Genomic DNA, 20,001 nt, shown 5'->3' with positions numbered 1-20,001 from the left:
CCAGAAACAGTAAAAAATCTGTTACAGACGCAACTAAAATGCTATTAAATCTAAATGAACTGCAGGTCTGTCTGATCGTAAGAGGACTGCTGGATAACTGCTTGAAGAAGGCTGTTGATGTCTTCGACACATTTAGGCCTTGCTTGACAATTTAATCATAGTAATCCACCTGTATTATCAGAGTACATTAACAGAAGGATTTGTTTTTACCCAGAAATCCAACAGTACATAAAGGTTTCACTAGACCTCTCCTGTGAGTTAACTTGTCCCTAACTTTTAAATTCGCAGTCAAACCTCAGCCCATTGTGAAGATGATCTACAACATAAAGTTACTTTACAAATCCTGGTGTGTACATGTGAACAGTACACGTTGGTATGTGTTTGTATCGGTACATGAGGCTACAAATAACTGGAGAACAGAGGAAAAAATATGTGTTGGTTTTAGGTACAGTATGTGACATTTACTCAAGTGCAGTTGACATTCTCATAGAAATGATGATGCATTCAATAAACAAAGCATCCCTCACTACAGAGAAATTTGAAATGTCTTTCTTTTTAAGTGCAGTTGTGATATGCAGGCATGAGAAGATGGAGTCGGGGTTGTTATATTGCCTAATTTTATTTTTTTCTAGACTAGAACATTTACATATTTTCTGCATTGAGTATGAAACATTTATCCTTCGAAACACCTATTCAGTATTCAGGATTTAATAACTATGTACCACAAATCATGAAAGAGAGCAATGATAAAGTTTGGTTCCGATTTGACAGAGTGGCAAATTTCACTTTTTCATCTGCTACCTACAGGACTGAAATATTCTGCACTGAAAATAGATTATTTAAAGCAGCTTCTGAGATCTTCTATATTCGTTAGTAAAAAATATTCTAAAAAACTCTTTCAGTGCATTGTTGTCATACATCTAAATTTAACGTTTTAAATAAATAATACAGACCAATTTATGTTTCTGGATTAGTGTAAATTTATCTCAAGTCAGTAGCTCAAAAACCAGTACAAATGGTTAAAATGTCAAATCCGGTGTCTAATGTGGCAGTTCAATGATAAAATGTACAAATTAAATATGAATCTATTTAAAAAGCAAGGGACGTTTCCCTTTTGAGGTGGTGACTGATCTTGAATGACCCAAGCTTGGTCACAATATGTGGGTCAGAACTGTTTTTAATTGAACTGCTATGTAAAAAAAAAAGCTATTTCAAATATATTTTTCCATACTTCCATTGGTGTGCCTTTGAGCATTTTCTGGATATCTGGTTTCACACAAAGGGAAATGTTTTGGCCATTTGCTGTTTTTCTTTTTTCCCCAACTGGGACTTTTTTATTAAAAGCAGGGAACCTCATGCATAAAAAGTCATTATACTTAAAGCATTAAAAGAGCAACTTCTGAGAACCTGACAAGAACCCAGCAGCACTCCCAAGTTTCTTGCTTATGTTAAAAGTGCATTGTTTTTCGAAATATACATTTTACTATTTAGAAATTGGAAATTCGAACACTTCCGTACTAAGTTTTGTTTTTTTCAACACATATCAATGTCTGGAGATTTATAAAAACAAATTCCATACTTTTCATCTCTTTGTAGAGACCCTGGTATTATGTCAGTTTGGACATCTGGGAGGATAGGTTTGCTTTTACAGTGGCATCCAAAGCAAAGGTGCATTTTTAAGGTTATTTATGCAACATTAACTAAAAATGTCAGCCGTCAAAAAAGTTTGTCCATTGAGATAAGCTCAGCTAAAAGCTGCTGAGAAGTGAAACACAAAATCACCATTATCTGAAACTCATAAAGTGTATGCTATTTTGTAATTTTTACAACCAAGTTAGACACGTGGCAGTGTCTACTTTCTTATGACTCTCTCAGACAAACAGTGTTTGCTCAGTGTGTGACAGCTGTTTGAAATCCTGACGTTAATTATCTGAGTGTGTCAGGTGTTGGGCCAGACTTGCTTCGGAGCTTAGAGCTGATTTTTGGTTTTGGAAACACTTATGATTTTATTTTATTTTACTTTTGTCAAAGTCAATGTTTTTTTTTATCAGAAAGGCCACAAAATATTAGCACAAACAAGTCAAACAGCGCAGTATGGAAAGTAATTTTTTGTTGTTTTTCAGCTGCGGTTTGGAAAAGAGAACTGTTTACGTTTTCTTGAACTGCTGTTCATTTTTCAGGTTTGAGTTGTGATAAAAAGGGAAAACTGTGCTATTTTCTCGATTGCATAAGCAGCTTTTAGCTGAGTATGATGGACAGGAACTCCCAAAGCAGAGATTACACTGCAGATAAGAAAGAGAGAGGAAACAAGTACTCCACACAACCTCTATTCAAGTAGCCTAAAGGGATAAAGAAGCCTGTAATCATCCATTCTGTTCATATTTCCTTTTTAAAACACAACCAATTTTTCTTACATTGAGTTTGAATAAAAGTTTGAAGAAACAAAATATTGATCTATTTTTTTTTTTTTTTTAAATGGTATGTTTCCAGTCTTGCTCTGTTACGTCTATCTTGTTAGTCGTATTACTTTGTGCTCAAAATCTGCAGTAAACCTTCAAGTCAAAAATACATTAAGATGTATGTTTTGTCCAATAACCTGAACCAATAAGAAACTATTAAAACCTAAAACACAAATGTGAAACGTGCTGATTAAAACCTCTTACCAAGAGCCTGAGAGGCAAAGGCAGTCATGGCGCTCTGCAGACGGTCGGGTCTTACTGCCTGAACCAACAGCAGCTGTGTAAACAGTAAAGCAAAATAGATTTAACACAAAAAACATTCATTCATTCATCTTCTATATCGCTTATTCCATAGTGGGTCACGGGGAGCTGGTGCCTATCTCCAGCAGTCTACGGGCGAGAGGCAGGGTACACCCTGGACAGGTCGCCAGTCCATCGCAGGGCAACACAGAGATACACAGGACAAATAACCGTACACACACTCATTCACACTTAAGGGCAATTTAGAGAGACCAGTTTACCCTAACAGTTATGTTTTTGGAATGTGGGAGGAAGCTGGAGTACTCGGAGAGAAACCACGCATGCACTTCATCCATCCATGCAGACCCCCGACCGGGAGTTGAATCCAAGACCTTCTTGCTGCAAGGCAACAGTGCTACCAACTGCGCCACCATTTAGCCATTATTAGGTAGAAAACACTTCTAATTCACTAACGATGAAGGAGTAAATAACGCATTCTCACAGTTAAACCTTACCATACAACTTGTACGGTTATGGAAAATGAAAGTATACTCTGTCACTTGTAGGCTTTTAACATGTACAGGTGCATCTCAAGGCAAGTTTATTTGTATAGCACATTTCAGCAACAAGACAAGTCAATGTGCTTTACATGATGAAAAAGTACATTGCAGTGGCATGATAAAGTAAAGTAAAGAAAAGTAAAGACAAGTTGGACTACAGACTTAAAATAATGAATGCACTCGATGCTTTTTGGCCCATATTTTCTTAACATAAAATCAAACCTTTCTCCCTCGGGAGGAGGCAACTCCTTAGAACTGTTCTGGCCCATTATGCATCTGGATAATGGGGGGAATATTCCTTTTGAACTAGTCCACGTCTGGACCAAGAATCAGAGACTTCCTGGTCCTCTGTACATTCTTCCTAACTTCTTGTAGGAGAGCCCAGCTCAGCCACGGTCTGTGGGGGAGGGGTCTTTAACAGCGAACTGCTTCTCACTGTGGACAGCAAGTTACTCAGTAAATCCAAATATAATTAAAAGGTTAATTTATTTCAGTGACTCAATTAAAGAAAAGAAAGTCATTTATTTTTTGATTACATAAAGTGATTTATTTCAGCTATTTCTGTTAATTTTGATTATTATAATTTACAGCCAATGAAAACCCAAAACTGAGCCTCTCAGAAAATCAAAAATAGAACATATAAAGAAAAAGGGATTTTTAATAAAGAATATGTCAGCTTACTAAAAAGTATTTACATGAACTTAAGAGTATTTATATATGGATGCTGCATGACATAGCCTGTGGCTCCACTGTGATGTTTAAGGAATCACAGGTTGCTTTATTAGTGGCCTTCAGCTCAACGAAGTGCAAGGTCTGGAGTATCCAATCTCCGATCAATCAAGCACAGTAACACCATGGTCACTGAACCAGTTATTGGTACCATTGGCAGTGTAAACAGGTGCCAAGCCCTGCTGGAAAATGAAATCAGCATCTCCATAAGGTGTGTCAGCAGAATAAAGCATGAAGTGCTCTAAAATGTCCTGGTAGATGACTGCATTGACTGTGGACTTGGGAAAACACATTGGGACAACATCAGAAGATGACACCCTCCCTTAATAAAGGCTACCTAAATAATCACTGGTAGTGGAAATGTTGCTTCTTGACTCTTCCTCCAGACTCTGGGATCTTGAATTCCGAATGGAAAATACATTTACGTTAATCTGAAAGAGGACTTTGAAGCACTAAGTAACAATCCAGTCCTTTTTTTTTGTTTGTTTTAATCAGAAAAGGTAAGATATTTCTAATGTTGTCTCTGGTTCAGGAGTGGATTAACACAAGGGGATTGACAGCTGTCGCCCATGTCTGGCTCTTGAAGATCAGACTCTTCAAGTTTCTCTCCTGAAACTGTTGGATTGGCTCAGACTATCCCTGATGCTTGTGCAAATTTTTCTACCATACCTTTTCCTTCCATAATGTTTCCGACAGAACTCTGTAAACAGCCAGCATGTTTAGCAATGACTTGTTGAGCTTAACCCTCCATGTTATCTAGTAGCTAGTGTTCCCCATCATTTTACGATAACACAACGCTTCTGCATTAAAAATCAGTTTTTCTAAAATGGTCCTATGTAATATAAAAAAATTACAATAAACTACATTTCTGGTTTTTATTAGCTTCAAGCTATAATAATGCAAAATGAACAGAAAAAACATATACTCGAAGTAAATCACTCTGTTTAATGAATCTATGTAATGTGAGTTTCACTTTTTGAATTGAATTATTGAAATAAATTAACTTTTTCGATGATAGTCTAGTTTGTTTAGATGCACCTATGACTTATCTGGTTCAAAAGGTATTTAAATTTAACCACAAGTGTAAAAAAGCAAACACACAACCGTTTGCTGTTAGCAGTGTCATTATTTGTTAAACAATACAGCCAAAATGGAAAAGTTAATAAAAAACTAAATACACCTTGAAAACTTCAGATACGTAAAAAGAAAAATGCATAAAATATGAAAATCCCAAAAAATTACTTTGTATTTTATACTATGACTGTTTACATGACAACCAACAAACTCCTAGATGCGCAGTAGGGTCTTTCTTTCATAGCATATGTTGGAACTTTCACTGACTTAAACTAATTCTTGATTTAACCCACAGACTTTCATCATAATCAACGTTTATTTTGACATTTGCTGAATCTGAATTTAATTTTAAACAAATAAAGGCAATGGTCAAAACACAAGGCTACTGATAAAATGGAGATCTGAAGCCCATGATTTAACTTTAGGTAGGACTCTGGGGTGATGTGGTAGGGATTCATCCTGTAACCAGTGGGTTGCTGGTTCGAAACCCCCTCCATCTGTCTCAGTCGTTGTCTCCTTGGGCAAGACACTTCACCCACCTTGCCTGCTGATGGTGGTCAGAGGGCCCGATGGGCCTCACTTCTGTCAGTGTGCCCCAGGGCAGCTATGGCTACAATGTAGCTCACCACTGTCAGTGTGTGAATATATGAGTGGGTGGATGATTGATTGTAGTGTAAAGTGCTTTGGGGTCCTCGGTCTAGATAAAGCACAGGGCCATTTACTTTAAGCCAGCATTGTGCAATTTGAAAAGTAATAGCAGAAGTTTGTTTTCAATTGTTTTTAAATACCGTAAATACGTTTTAAAACAACTTCAATATTCATATTTATTTTTTACAATTAATTTACTCAACACATGCTTGTCAAAATAGATAGTTTTTATTAAAAAAAACACAATAAAATCAAAGAAAGAAAGCTTGCTGTAATGACAGCAATGAGCAGGGAACGTTGGCCTAAACTAAAAGCTTAGAAAATCTGATTTAGTTTCATTATTTCACAGTTAAGAAGCTGAATGGAAGCTGACCTGCTGGAAGAGACTAATCTTTCTGGTGATGGAAGATGGGATTTCCTGTTCACACTGCGAGCTTTGCAAGAAGGACAGCCAAAGGTCTAAGTCGCTCAAACACAGAGTCTGGTAGAGAGCTGGGAAAGTAGTCTGCAAAGCAAGAGGTGACTAAAATTACAAGGATGAAATAAATCATATTAGAGAAGCAGATCTAATCCTCTGCTTGGAAAGGATTTGTTTACTGATAAACTTACAATCGAATGTTAATTACTTCCATATTATACTATTGACGTCTCAGGTTGGATATTTGGTCACCTTTTTTAAACAACCTAACTGTCAAATTATATTTTAGTGTGCATACTTTCAAAATGGCCACTGCTCCATGCCTCTCCTGATCAATCCAAGAAGGAAACTCCTGATGAGAGAGGACAAGTCAGACACAGAAATGTTTGGTTTATTGATCAAATGAAGAAATATGCATTCTTACCTCTTTTTTAAACATTTCTCCAACGATGGATCCAATTAAAACTTCCCATTCCTACAAAATACAGATCCATTAAAGATCACATCTGGGTAAAACTATAATATATGCAATCAAATTGTCACAGACTTCCCTAAAGCAGGAACAAAAAATGTACTCACATTCTCCTGGAAGAGTTCTGAGTACATGCCCTTCACAAAATACATTGCAAACATCAGCTGGTCAGCCTGAGACAAAGACAGGGAGATGGCAATGATATACAATCAGTATAACTTTACTGACTGAGAGATAATGAGAATATGAATTTGGGTGTTCATTTAAAATAGAGGACAGAAAATAGGCCAAACAATGTGCAAGTCTTGTCGATTAAAAAAGAGGATACTGTTTGTCATGATGCACAATGCAGTCTGGTGAATTTCTAAAAGCTTGAAAGAGATGGAAAAAAAGCCCTCCACAGGCTGAAAGTACTGCATGAGCTGCCGCATCATCCCTAAACAGTCCTCTGGTGCGCTTACCCTACTGTCTTTCACATATGCTTGTGAATTAGAATACAGATAGCAGAAACAGCCACTAATCTAGTAGCTTATCCTGCTCCCACACGGTGTGAAACAAAGAGACAGTTGCCAAGAGATTTCAACTGTAAACACATACACTGTAAAGATATGTTTTCCTGCATATCTGAGAATTATATTTTAAGCTCATGTCATAAAGGGACCACAGACAGGACTATAGAAAAGCCGTGCTGGTCACTGCAGTGACAGTATTAGTTTTCTTCCCTGTGTAACAACACAACAAACCATAGAAATTGTGCACCTATTTACGCCCACAATAAAATACAGCCATGCTGCCTCAGTGGTTGACATGCAAATTTATGTAAATCTAATTTTTATGCACTTAACTGGCTGGCAAGGACAGCTGAATTAAAATTACAATGCAAGAGTAATATGTTGTCGATGCTGTGCTTTGTAAAGTGGCAAAGAGTTAAGAGACCTTGTTAATCTAATCACTTAGCTCCAGTCGGATCTCCCTTATGTGTAGAACCAAGTACATATAGGAGATTAATGTATATTTGCATGCATAAATGCTGCCGTTGGAGAGATTAGTAATGTTTAGTGCATCTAAGAAACAACTGCATTTGAAGAGAGATTGCCTTAAGAGTGCTAACTGTGTATCCAGCCTGCACAGTAAAACAGATAGAATGTGGTTTAAAAACAGCAAACCCCCAACAATACCCCTGTGTCAAGGCATTCACTTACGCAGTGCTCATACCAGTGGCATCAACAGTGGCAACACCTAGTTTTGTCTTTACAAAGTGAGATTACAGGTTTCATACTCGACTGTCACACCTTAGGTGTTGGGGTAGTTTTCTCATCTTTTCACCACCCCAACAGTTACAGCTCTATGATTAGCTGTGAGAAAACCTATAGTTTGGACCTTCACCTATGTTGTAAAAACTCTACTGTATGATATGTTTCACAAACAAATCTCTAAGTTGGCAAGGTGCCAAAATCAGACATTTTTTTCAGATGAATAATAAAAGCTTTTATGTAAGATCAGTGGGTCTGAATACTGTCTTTCTCCATTTAACACCTTATTTTATGCATTCAGGACACTCCCCCGTTTTTTCACGAATATGTTTTGTGTTTTACTGAGCAGATGTGGAGTCTGTTTTAGATAAACTTAACAAATTACCATTAGATTGCCCCCTTTCCCAGTGTTTCCAGTTCATCTCTTGATCCAAAGACTTCCTTGTTTAGGTACTGTAAAGCTCCCAAATTGGTTTCAAACGTTATTTTTCATAAAACTGGTCAAAGTATTATATTTGTTTTGGGAAGTAAAGATAAAGCGTCTTTGGAAATGCTTTAACTAATTGAATTTATTCTTTGGGAAAAAAAGTGAATATTTCCTACTGATCAATATTCAACAAGGTAATATTGTCTTCAGTAAAAGCACGCTTACAAGAGCTGCCATACAAAATCAGTTATGAATAGGTATGGGTCGGTGTGAAATTCTCACAGCCTTGAGTAAAACTACAGCATCATGGTTTTAAAACAAAGATTTAAAATATAAAATTAAAACATAATGTAATTAACAGCTATTATCTAAAACAGAACAGCGAAGATTATTTCTACTGCTGCTAAATGTGTTGACTATTGCGGTTGTAATTGATGTCATCTATAACATTTATTTGTAGCTATTTTCATTTTGATACACAGAAAACAGAATGATGACCTGCTATATTTAGTAGTGGTTTTTAAGAGGTTATTATGCACAATATTATTGGACCATTTTGCAAATTATGGACACACAACAAGCTGGTATTCAGCTCAGACATGCCACTTTTAGCTTTCTAACTTTAGTTTCAAAACAGTTTTACCTTAATAAGCATAATGGGTGGCGCACCACTTATTTGCAATCGGAAATATTTCCAAACAGTCAAATTTGTCTTTCTTGCTGGCATTGGAAAAGTGAGGTAACCTTCCTCTAGCCAGCTGAGTGGCAGTGCACAGTCATAGGTGGACGAGAAGCAGCCAGAGAACAAGACTGAAAGTCACTCTGGTATTACATTAAAACAAATTTAAAACTTAGCAACAACATGACAGAAAATTTTAGTTTTCACACCTCTGTCTATCTTAATACCTGTAACAAGATACTGCCTATTTATGAGTCCCAATTAGTAGTCAAATTACAACAAAATAGTACTACTATAAGAAGTCTATAACACTGTAAAAGAACATTTTTAAATTTCATAATTTAGATGAATTAACCTTTTTTTGGGTGGAAAAATTTTAAACTAAGCACAAAGTAGTTTTAGTGTCCCATCTGAGTAATAAAGGGCAAGCTGTCGACCCCACCTTTACCTATTCACTGGAACCCGCTACATCGCTTTCCTACCCTTCGCTATGTGTGCTGCACACTGAAGATGAGAAATTCAGTTGCCTTCTCTCAGGTACCAGCTGAGCGGCTGCAGTTAATAAATGTGTGTTTGGTGTGTGTTGCTGTTAACTTAATATACATGTTAGCATCCACCTGGAGTGCTTGAAATTCCCACAACCCCACAGGTAATACATCAACACACCAACACACACAAAGCACAAACAAATCACAATTAACGTTTACTGCCGGATCAGTAACTGCGCTGTTCACCTTTTGATATATTATTAGTCTGTTGGCCACAAGGGTCACACTGCAGAAGAGAGTTAATGTCTGAGATTATCTGATTATGTCTTTAACCTAAAGTATCTGTAAGAATATTGTTACAGATTCATGTACAAAAAAACACAGATAAAAAACTCAGGTTGTTCATCGTGGCAAAAATAAGCAGTTATACTTTCAATCTTTGATTTCATCTCTGATTTAAACAGTGACAAGTCTTTATTTTATTATATCAGTCCATATTTATGTTTAGAATATAAATCTGTGTGTAAATCTAGGCAGGAAAATGCATCTCTGTAACAGTTAGAGAAATAGGGACGTATGAGTTTATTAAAATACTATTTATCGACAGTTTTTATGTTTTGGACCAACAGCTTATCCTTCCGAAAAAAAAAAATACTTCATTTGAAAGAAATTGGCCAAAGAACATGATGTCCACACATTGCATCAGTAGGAAGCATCAATTCCAGTCACATCCTACTCATCACCTGAACAAATAACCAAACTGATAAAAGATATTTTCATCTTCTGCAAAAACCCTATTTGTTCATATGAATGTATTTTACCTTGAAAAGTGACCGGCAGACATATTCATACACCATAATCTTCAAGTTGTTCTCCAAAGCAGCAATCCTGGCTTCCGTATTTAGGTCTTCCTAAAATGTACAAATAAATACTTCGTGTTTAAGTCTGACAGGTGTGGATTATTGAGCAAGGACACATAATATGAGAGGCAACGGAAAAAAAGACATTCAGAAAGGTTTTTTTGGTTCTTTTGAATTTTGTACCTAACGTGCATGTTGGTAACTAATTCTGGCTAAAATTTGAGCTGCAAACTAATGAAATCTGATGACGACATTGCTTTTTAAATGTGTATTTTCACAAAGTTCATCTTGTCTTACTCTATACCCACATAGTTTCATTATGTATTCCTCTAATGCACAAACAGACGAAATGCAACAGAGATAAATATAAATAAACATTAAAAAAATATTTTACATAAACCAATTTTTTTAATCAAAATTTGACTTTTTACAGAAAGAGCACAAATATATACTGTGCAGAAAGGGTGATTTCATATATGCGTTTATGCTGTGTGGATCTACAGTATCTTGCAGAAATATTTAAACCCATTAAACTTTTTCATATTTATATGACAACAAGCTTCATTGTAATTGTTTGCATTCTGGCAAAAACTCCTGTGGTTATCTTTCAAAAATAGTTTTCTTCTCTCCACTATTCCATAAAGGCCAGACCTTTGGAATGCAGCCCTGTTGTCAACAGGGTTGTGGATCTATGCAGCTCCTCCAGAGTGACCATTGGTCTCTTGGCTGCTTCTCTGAATATTGGTCGTCTTGCCCAGTCTGTCAGTTTTGGTAACTTTTCGTGTCTTATTGGATGCAGTTGCAATATACTTGGGATATTATTTTCAAATCTAAACTTACTTTAATCTCCTCCCCAACTTTCTCTCTGACCTGTCTGATGTGTTCCTTGGTCTTCATGATGCTGTTTGTTTACAAATTTTCTCCTATAAGACCTTCACAGAACAGCTGGATTTATGCTTACGTTACATATAACTGGAGTGGACTCTACTTCCCCATTAAGGGACTTCTGAAGGTAAATGCTGGTGCTGGATTTTATTTAGGATTATCAGAATAAGGGGGCAAAATACAAATGCATGCAAGAACTTTCATATTTTTATCCATGTATCCTTTCCTTTCACCTCACTGCTATGTCCCACTTTGTAAAACATTGCATGTATGAAAACCGCAGTGTGTTAAATCAGCCATTACAAGGTGAAGCCCTCTTCCAGATCGCAAGAACCACATGCAGCACATGGCAAATTAAAAACGCTCATTTAACAAACCAAACAAGCAAACAACTCTGTGAATCAGTGCACACATTCTGATAACAGTCGCTTACAATGTCCACAGGCCTTCGCAGGCACACACACACACACACACACACAAGTAACAGCCATCAGGTGACACTCTTGGGTGACAGCTCTGGCTCTGAAAACCCACACAGGACATCAGAAATTAGCGTTCTCTGTCTCACAACTCTTTGTCTGCATATCTGGGGTGTGTGTGGGCTCTGATTATCACACAGTGTTTAGGGCTCAGTTTGAAAACAGCAAAGTGACAGTCTGTGGTGCTCTCTGGCTCACCTTAGTTTGAACCTCATTACTTGATTTTTTTTTGCAATGTCTCCTCATTTAATTATTTTTACTCTCCGCTTCAATGGTAGTTATGAAAAACTAAATAAAGACAACCACAAAGGTTTCATTTTGCAGTGGGAATGTAAAATGCCATGCAAACAATCAAAGTTAAGCCTAACTTGGAAGCGTCAAACTACATAAAAAGCCATGTTTTATTGCATTTTAATACAAGATGGATGCATGTCATTGCAGCAAAATCAGGATACAAGAATATACAGGAACATCTCAAAAAATTTGAATCTAGTTTTTTTTGCCCATCATTTTATAAATTGAAGCTAATTTATTATATGCATTTATTACACAGAGTATTATATTATAATTATTATAAGTATAATATTTCAAGCCTTCATTTCTTGTAATTTTGATGATTATGTCTTACAGATGACGAAAACAAAAAAATCTGTGTTTCAGAAAAGAAGCTAGTTGTTCACAAAGTGCTGTATCCAAACATTTTCATAGAAAGTTGAGTGGAAGGAAAAGGGGCATCAACAACAGGGATATCTGCAGCACTGGGTAAGTCAAGCAAAATCCATTCAATAATTTGAGGGGGATTCAAAGCAGTGATCTACCAGCACATTTCAGGACACTTCATGCTTCCTTCTGCTAAAAGGCTTTATGGAGATGCTGATTTCATTTTTCCAGCAGGACTTGGCACCTGACCACACTGCCAATGGTACCGAAAGCTGGTTCAATGACCAAGGTGTTACTGGGCTTGTTTGGCCAGCAAACTGGCCTGACCTGAACCCTGTCCTAAGAATATGGAGTATTGTGATAATAATGACCTTTCTATTGACACAAGCACAATGCACAACATTTCATTGACCTTTCCTAAAGGAAATATGCATGGTGCCAGGTTGTAGCAGAATGTAGCAGAATTTTTACCTGTAGTCCCTGGACAGGTTGATGTTAATTAAATATAATTTAACATACATTTTAAATGGATGATAAACCAATGTCTACAACTAATTACAATTCTTTACATACCGTACATATCCAATAAATCATGATCTATAGTCTCACTCACATACATTCATCACTAATAGGTGCAAATTTGCTTAGATAATAAAAAACTTTTGCCAGATGTGCCAATATTTTAAAACTAGTACACATTATAATCACATATGATAAACTGTTCCAGTGCCTCATGGCATCAAAAGTAAAAGCAGGTTTCATTAAAAGAAGAATGCTGCACTCACCCTCAGAAGTCACCATATAGTAACTCTGGTCATTTAACTTGAGCTCAGTGCGACAAATCTTCTTAGAGGCGGAGCAGCAATACCATGGAAGATTTTAAAAAGGTGCCAAATGTTTGCCTAAATTATTAAATGTTCAAAATGACAAAAAAAAAATCATATTTGAAACTAAGAAGACGGTGGTGGTACTGTCTGAACTTCTTGTTGTGATTCTCTGAGGCACTTTTACACATCAATTCAAGAGGCTTTAAGACCTGCGACCAGCTAGTCCTGCGATACAGAAAGCGTGAAAAAATCCTAGAGTTTAGATTCATGGATGATGCCTCAATGCTGACACATCCTCGCTTATACCTAAAATATGCCAAATTAAGTTGTAGACATTTTCTAAGCTTTTTGAAATAGTTTTTTAAGGTTGGATCTAAAGTGACACCTAAATATGTAAACTAATTGTCATTTTAAATGTGCTTATCATTTATATGAATATCAGAATCAGTTCAAATTTTTCGGGTGTTTATCAAGAGGAAGACGATCGAAGCAACCCGAGCTTCTATTACACCTCAGCAGAACCACAAGCTGATCGCCACTGTGCCACGCCACATTGATGCAGTAATTCATGCAAAAGGAACCCCGACTAAGTACTAAGTTTATAGAAATTAACACACTTTTCAGATGGAGGACATATCCTTTGCTTAATGATCTTCTGTAATATTCTAATTTTCTGAGAGACCCAATTTTGGGCTTTCATCATCTGCAAGCCATAACAATCTAAATTAAAAGGAAAAAAGGCTTGGAATATTTTACTCCATGTGTAATAAATTTATATGAGATATGAGTTTCACTTCCTGAAATTAATTAGAAGAAATCTTCAACTTTTTCGTGAGGTTCTAATTTTATAAAATGCACTTGTAGGATACAACATCAGCATCAAGGTTGTCCTTTTTTTTGTAAAGTAGTTGTAAAAACATTCTTACAAGACAGCAGCAATAGTTCTTCACTTCCTTTAAATTACAAACAATCTATGACCTTCTGCCAGCAAAATGTACACAACTTTTCAAAGCAACAGTTTGACATTGGATAAAGGGTACTAAGGTATAACGTATGAGGGGGTAGAGAGGTGCTGGTGGACTATGTATTGTGTCTGAACTGTTGCCAGGCAACTAGGAAGAGCTTCTACAAGAGACATAACATCCTAATCAGGGAGCTACAGTGTTTTTGTTTTTGCTATCGCTTGACTAAGAGAAGTCATCCACTTCTTCTGCTGTTGGGTCTTTTCTCGAAGCCCCTTGAATGCTCTGCAAACAATTTTATAACTCAATTTCCAAAAATGTCACACTATCCCACAAAGCTGAACCCACTCTGTTTTAATCACACAAACAATAAAGCAATTTTCAACTGAAACAATAATATTAGACCTCCTAAATGATATGTATTTGGTTTCTCAATGAAAAAAGTCTAGTGTTAGTAGAGTAGATTAAATTAGAGAAGCCTTATCACTGCATTTCCAATTAGAACTAAACGATTCAAATGATCATCCTCTACAACCGTTTTATTTCTTAACAATCTAAACCAGGTTTTACTGTATTAGCACATTAAAGTGTCTTTATGTTTATGTTAAGGCTCTAACTGAGCGTAAAGTATATGTGCAGGTTTGCTTTGAACAGTAGCATGAACATGTTTTGTTCCGGCTATTTTTGACCTTAAGGTTTTTGTTTTATAATGATGTAATATTTCTAAAGACGAAAAGGGTTTAAAAGTGTTTTGAGATTGGTAGAGATTTTTAGATATATCAAAGCAGTATAAGTGGCATTGTTTTACCTTCTTGGCCTGAAGAGCCCTTTGGAAGAGGCGCAAAAAAGAAGCAAGACTGAAGCAGTACATGTTGTTGATCTTTGACAGGTCTGTGATAACAAAATACATCTTGCTGGCACTCTCTGCAAAGGGCAGGAAGGCATCCCTCTCCTAGAGAACAAAAAAATAACATGTCAAAAAAGACAGAAGGAGAAAAGATGGAACCAAGAAACAGTAGAAAAGAACATTTTACAGGTTGTAAGGCATCACATAAAACACAACACATTGAAGATGGACAAGAGGTGTGGATATGGATTATACGGAAAAAACCCGAGCAGAATTATTTTATTAAAAAAAGGATGGGGAGATTAAAGAAAATGAAGCGGAGGGCAGCTTGAGGTGTGATGGGACAAGGAATGTGAGAAAAAAAAAACAGGTGCGTAAAACAAAATGAGAGAAGAGGATTATGCATAAACAAAAACTACTGAGAGAAAGGACAAACAACAGTTCTTGTGTGAGACTGCTCCCTAGAGGATTATCTGGTAATGCATCTTTAGCGGGTCTATGCTTCTGGACTTTTGCTGTCCTTGCTCAGCAGCAATGCCTGTAGTAAGGTATTGTGAGCAGGTTTTGCTGTAAACTACACTTTTTGGGTCCAAATACCCCTTTAAATAAATTCTCCCAAAGCAGATTGAGTTTAGTTTGGATGGAGTTCTGCTCCAGAAAGAAGAAATTGATCAAATATTAAAAAATTGCTTTTTAATTGTGTTATGCCACATATGCCGAAATGTTGCAAAACATATAAAAAGAAAAACAACACATTATCATTTCTCTATTTTACTGTTTTAGGTAAGTTAGGATTATTAAAATTATTTCTATTTTCTAAACACCAGAATCATTTTTTGCCGTTTTCAAATTCGGAAGTTTTTTTTACATTAAGATTACTATGCCTTTAAACAGTTTTAAACATCATTTGAGATAAATAGAGGCTCACTTGTTGATATTTTAAACGCAACACCTCAAAATTGTGTTTTCCTTGTGTGACATCATAAAAAAACAAAATCTAAAACATCACCCAACATATCGGATAGAGATTATGGACTTAGAGGAAAACTATGAAAAACTTGTTGAAGTTTTCCCAAAACGTTTGACCGAAGTCAAACCATACAAAATGCAGGAAGAAAAGATTGAATTGAAGTATTATTAAAATATTATTCCTTTAATTATTCTGATATTTAGTAAATAAAAATAATTTTGTTAAAAAATTGTGTCTTTTTATATACAGTGCATGTACAAATATGTATAAAAATATAAAAAGGCAGTAGAAAACAAAGTATTAGCACCACCAAAATATTTTAAGGAATAAACTGCGTCTTGCTTTTTCCCCCCATTACTTTACCACGTGATTGTGTATCAGTTTGTTTTATTGTGCACACAAATGACTAACAGTACCTGGTCCAAAGACGCCTGCAGCCTGTGTGATTCCACCAGCGACTCCTGGATGAGGGCACTGCTCGCCTTGGTTTGGTTTAAGCTGTCAATCAGCTCCCTGTTCTCGAGAATATTACCTTGAGCTGAAGCCAAAGTCTGATGCAGAGAAAAACAAACAGATGGACAGGTTGTAATACATGAGTGGGAGAGATGGAAAAAGAAGGATGGATGAGAGAGTGAGTATGTGGTTAGGTTTCTGTGATTTTACCTCAAGTCTGTAATCTGATCAAAGTTGCAACAAGAAGTAGTGTTTCAGCTTCAGCATCCTTGTGTGAAGAATTTTAAACTTTTTTTTAAATAAGTGCTCAGTGAGTTCAAAAACCCTCCCACTGAGCTCTGAGAAACCTATTCTCTGAAATTAAACGATAAAATGTATTCAAATAAATTCAAGTAAAATAGATGAGAAACCAGCAGAGCATGGAAATGTCAAGTCGAATATGATTCAAGAATAATTACAGGTCTAATACCACTGAAGCACTGACATCTGGCTGCTGGCATTAATTTTTCGGTGTATTCCAAGTGTCCCTCTGACCACAAAAAAAGGATATTTTTGTTGCATGTCTATGAGTCAAAATGTCCATCAGAATGGTGTGAAACTCTAATCATGATGGTAGATCAGCATCAATCTATTGTAGTTAGGAGAAGGCAATATGAAGGCATATTGTCAGGATCATGAATCCTGACAATATGCTAAGGCAGAGAGATCATGATATCATCTATATGGCACCATATGTCTTTGCTCTCAAGCAAACTGTTTAATTGTTCTGCTTTACACTTAACTTCATAAACTGATTCTATGAAGAAAGAGTGCACCTTACCTGAGCATTGTTGTCACTGTCTACCTTTTAAAATAAAATGTTTTCTTTTTGTTTGGCCAACCAGCCAAACGAGCCTGAGACTCGTCTATGTCACTGGAGATTGCCCATAAATCCTACCCTCTACCCCCCAGTATTTTAATCTATGAAATGTCCCCTATCCTTGGAAAAAGTTGGTAAAATTGTACAAACTGGTTAAAATCTGACTGGTAATGTCCTTTGGCTCTGTTACATGTTTTCTTTATAGAGCTGTGGTTTTACATAGAGAAACTGGGATAAAATTGAGAAGGTGAAATTTTGCTATATTGCCTAGGAGGGTGGGTGTTCCTGAATGTCCACAGAGCCTTATTTCACATTTGCGTGGTCTTTTTTCATCGTTTCGTTTCGTTTCGTTTTGTCGTCTTCCGCTTATCCGGGACCGGGTCGCGGGGGCAGCAGACTCAACAGAGACGCCCAGACGTCCCTCTCTCCAGACACCTCCTCCAGTTCCTCCAGGGGGAGCCCAAGGCGTTCCCAGGCCAGCCGAGAGACATAGTCCCTCCAGCGTGTCCTGGACCATCCCCTGGGCCTCCTCCCGGTGGGACATGCCTGGAACACCTCCCGAGGAAGGCGTCCAGGAGGCATCCGGTATAGATGCCTGAGCCACCTCAACTGGCTCCTCTCGATGTGGAGGAGCAGCAGCTCTACTCCGAGCCCCTCCCGGATGGCCGAGCTCCTCACCCTATCTCTAAGGGAGTGCCCGGCCACCCTACGGAGGAAACTCATTTCAACTGCTTGTATCCGGGATCTCGTTCTTTCGGTCATGACCCAAAGTTCATGGCCATAGGTGAGGGTAGGAACATAGACCGACCAGTAAATTGAGAGCTTTGCTTTTCGGCTCAGCTCTCTCTTCACCACAACGGACCGGCACAGCGCCCCCATTACTGTGGCAGCCGCACCGATCCGTCTGTCGATCTCCCGCTCCATTCTTCCCTCACTCGTGAACAAGACCCCGAGATACTTAAACTCCTCCACTTGAGGCAGGAACTCCCCTCCAACCTGAAGAGGACAAGCCACCCTTTTCCGGTCGAGTACCATGGCCTCGGACTTGGAGGAGCTGATCCTCATCCCAGCCGCTTCACACTCAGCTGCGAACCGCCACAGCGCATGCTGTAGCTGTAGGTCTTGGCTAGAGGGGGCCAGCAGGACCAAGTCATCTGCAAAAAGAAGAGACGAAATCCACTGGTCCCCAAACCCGACCCCCTCCGGCCCTCGGCTGCGTCTAGAAATCTTGTCCATAAAAGTTATGAACAGGACCGGTGACAAAGGGCAGCCCTGCCGGAGTCCAACATGCACTGGGAACAGGTCCGACTTAGTGCCGGCAATGCGGACCAAACTCCTGCTCCGCTCGTACAGAGACCGGATGGCCCCTAGTAAAGGGCCCCCGATTCCATACTCCTGGAGCACCCCCCACAGGGCATCACGAGGGACACAGTCGAATGCCTTCTCCAGGTCCACAAAACACATGTGAACCGGTTGGGCAAACTCCCATGAACCCTCGAGCACCCTGTAGAGGGTATAGAGCTGGTCCAGTGTTCCACGGCCGGGACGAAAACCACACTGCTCCTCCTGAAGCCGAGGTTCGACTATCGGTCGGACTCTCCTCTCCAATACCCTGGCGTAGGCCTTACCAGGGAGGCTGAGGAGTGTGATCCCCCTGTAGTTGGAACACACCCTCCGGTCCCCCTTCTTATAAAGGGGGACCACCACCCCAGTCTGCCAGTCCAGAGGCACTGTCCCCGACCGCCACGCAATGTTGAAGAGGTGTGTCAACCATGACAGCCCTACAACATCCAGAGACTTGAGGTACTCAGGGCGGATCTCATCCACCCCCGAAGCCTTGCCACCGCGGAGCTTTTTAACCACCTCGGTGACTTTAGCCTGGGTGATGAAAGAGTCCAACCCCGAGTCCCCAGCCTCTGTTTCCACCACGGAATGCGTGATGGCAGGATTGAGGAGATCCTCGAAGTACTCCTTCCACCACCCGATAATGTCTTCAGTCGAGGTCAGCAGTCTCCCACCCCCACTATAAACAGTGTTGGCGAAGCACTGCTTCCCCCTCCTGAGGCGATGGACAGTTTGCCAGAATTGCTTCGAGGCCTCACCGAACTCCTCCCAGGTCTGAGTTTTTGCCTCTGCCACAGCCCGGGCTGCAGCACGCTTGGCCTCACGGTACCCATCAGCCGCCTCAGGAGTCCCACAAGCCAACCACAGCCGATAGGACTCCTTCTTCAACTTAACAGCATCCCTTACTGCCGGTGTCCACCACCGGGTTCTGGGATTGCCGCCGCGACAGGCACCGCAGACCTTACGGCCACAGCTACGGGCAGCAGCATCGACAATAGATGTGGAGAACATGGTCCACTCGGACTCTATGTCTCCAACATCCCCCGGGATCTGGTCGAAGCTCTCCCGGAGGTGGGAGTTGAATACATCCCTGGCCGAGGGCTCCGCCAGGCGTTCCCAGCAGACCCTCACTATGCGCTTGGGCCTGCCAAGTCTGTCCGACTTTCTCTTCCTCCAGCGGATTCAACTCACCACCAGGTGATGATCAGTGGACAGCTCAGCCCCTCTCTTCGCCCGAGTGTCCAAAACATGCGGCCGAAGGTCTGATGATACGACAACAAAGTCGATCATCGACCTCCTGCCTAGGGTGTCCTGGTTCCAAGTTCACTGATGGACACCCTTATGTTTGAACATGGTGTTCGTTATGGACAATCCGTGACTAGCACAGAAGTCCAATAACAAAACACCA

The 20,001-nt window shown here is 38.9% G+C and overlaps 1 protein-coding gene across 4 annotated transcripts in view; it reads right to left on the bottom strand.

The window, feature by feature from the left end:
- LOC124883869 (cytoplasmic dynein 2 heavy chain 1) overlaps window positions 1-20,001 on the bottom strand; it is a 166,881-nt gene that overhangs the window by 71,914 nt on the left and 74,966 nt on the right. For all 4 annotated transcript variants that reach the window (XM_047391300.1, XM_047391299.1, XM_047391302.1 and 1 more), the window contains 8 exons: window positions 16,354-16,488; window positions 14,929-15,072; window positions 10,269-10,358; window positions 6,708-6,773; window positions 6,553-6,603; window positions 6,427-6,480; window positions 6,084-6,215; window positions 2,664-2,736 (listed from right to left, as the gene is read on the bottom strand). In XM_047391300.1, coding sequence (XP_047247256.1) covers window positions 2,664-2,736; window positions 6,084-6,215; window positions 6,427-6,480; window positions 6,553-6,603; window positions 6,708-6,773; window positions 10,269-10,358; window positions 14,929-15,072; window positions 16,354-16,488 — 745 coding nt within the window. The remainder of the gene's footprint in view (window positions 1-2,663; window positions 2,737-6,083; window positions 6,216-6,426; window positions 6,481-6,552; window positions 6,604-6,707; window positions 6,774-10,268; window positions 10,359-14,928; window positions 15,073-16,353; window positions 16,489-20,001) is intronic.

Source organism: Girardinichthys multiradiatus, chromosome 18 (genome assembly GCF_021462225.1).
Source record: "Girardinichthys multiradiatus isolate DD_20200921_A chromosome 18, DD_fGirMul_XY1, whole genome shotgun sequence".
Classification (NCBI taxonomy): Eukaryota; Metazoa; Chordata; class Actinopteri; order Cyprinodontiformes; family Goodeidae; genus Girardinichthys; species Girardinichthys multiradiatus.
This window is presented reverse-complemented; position numbering and strand designations above follow the sequence as displayed.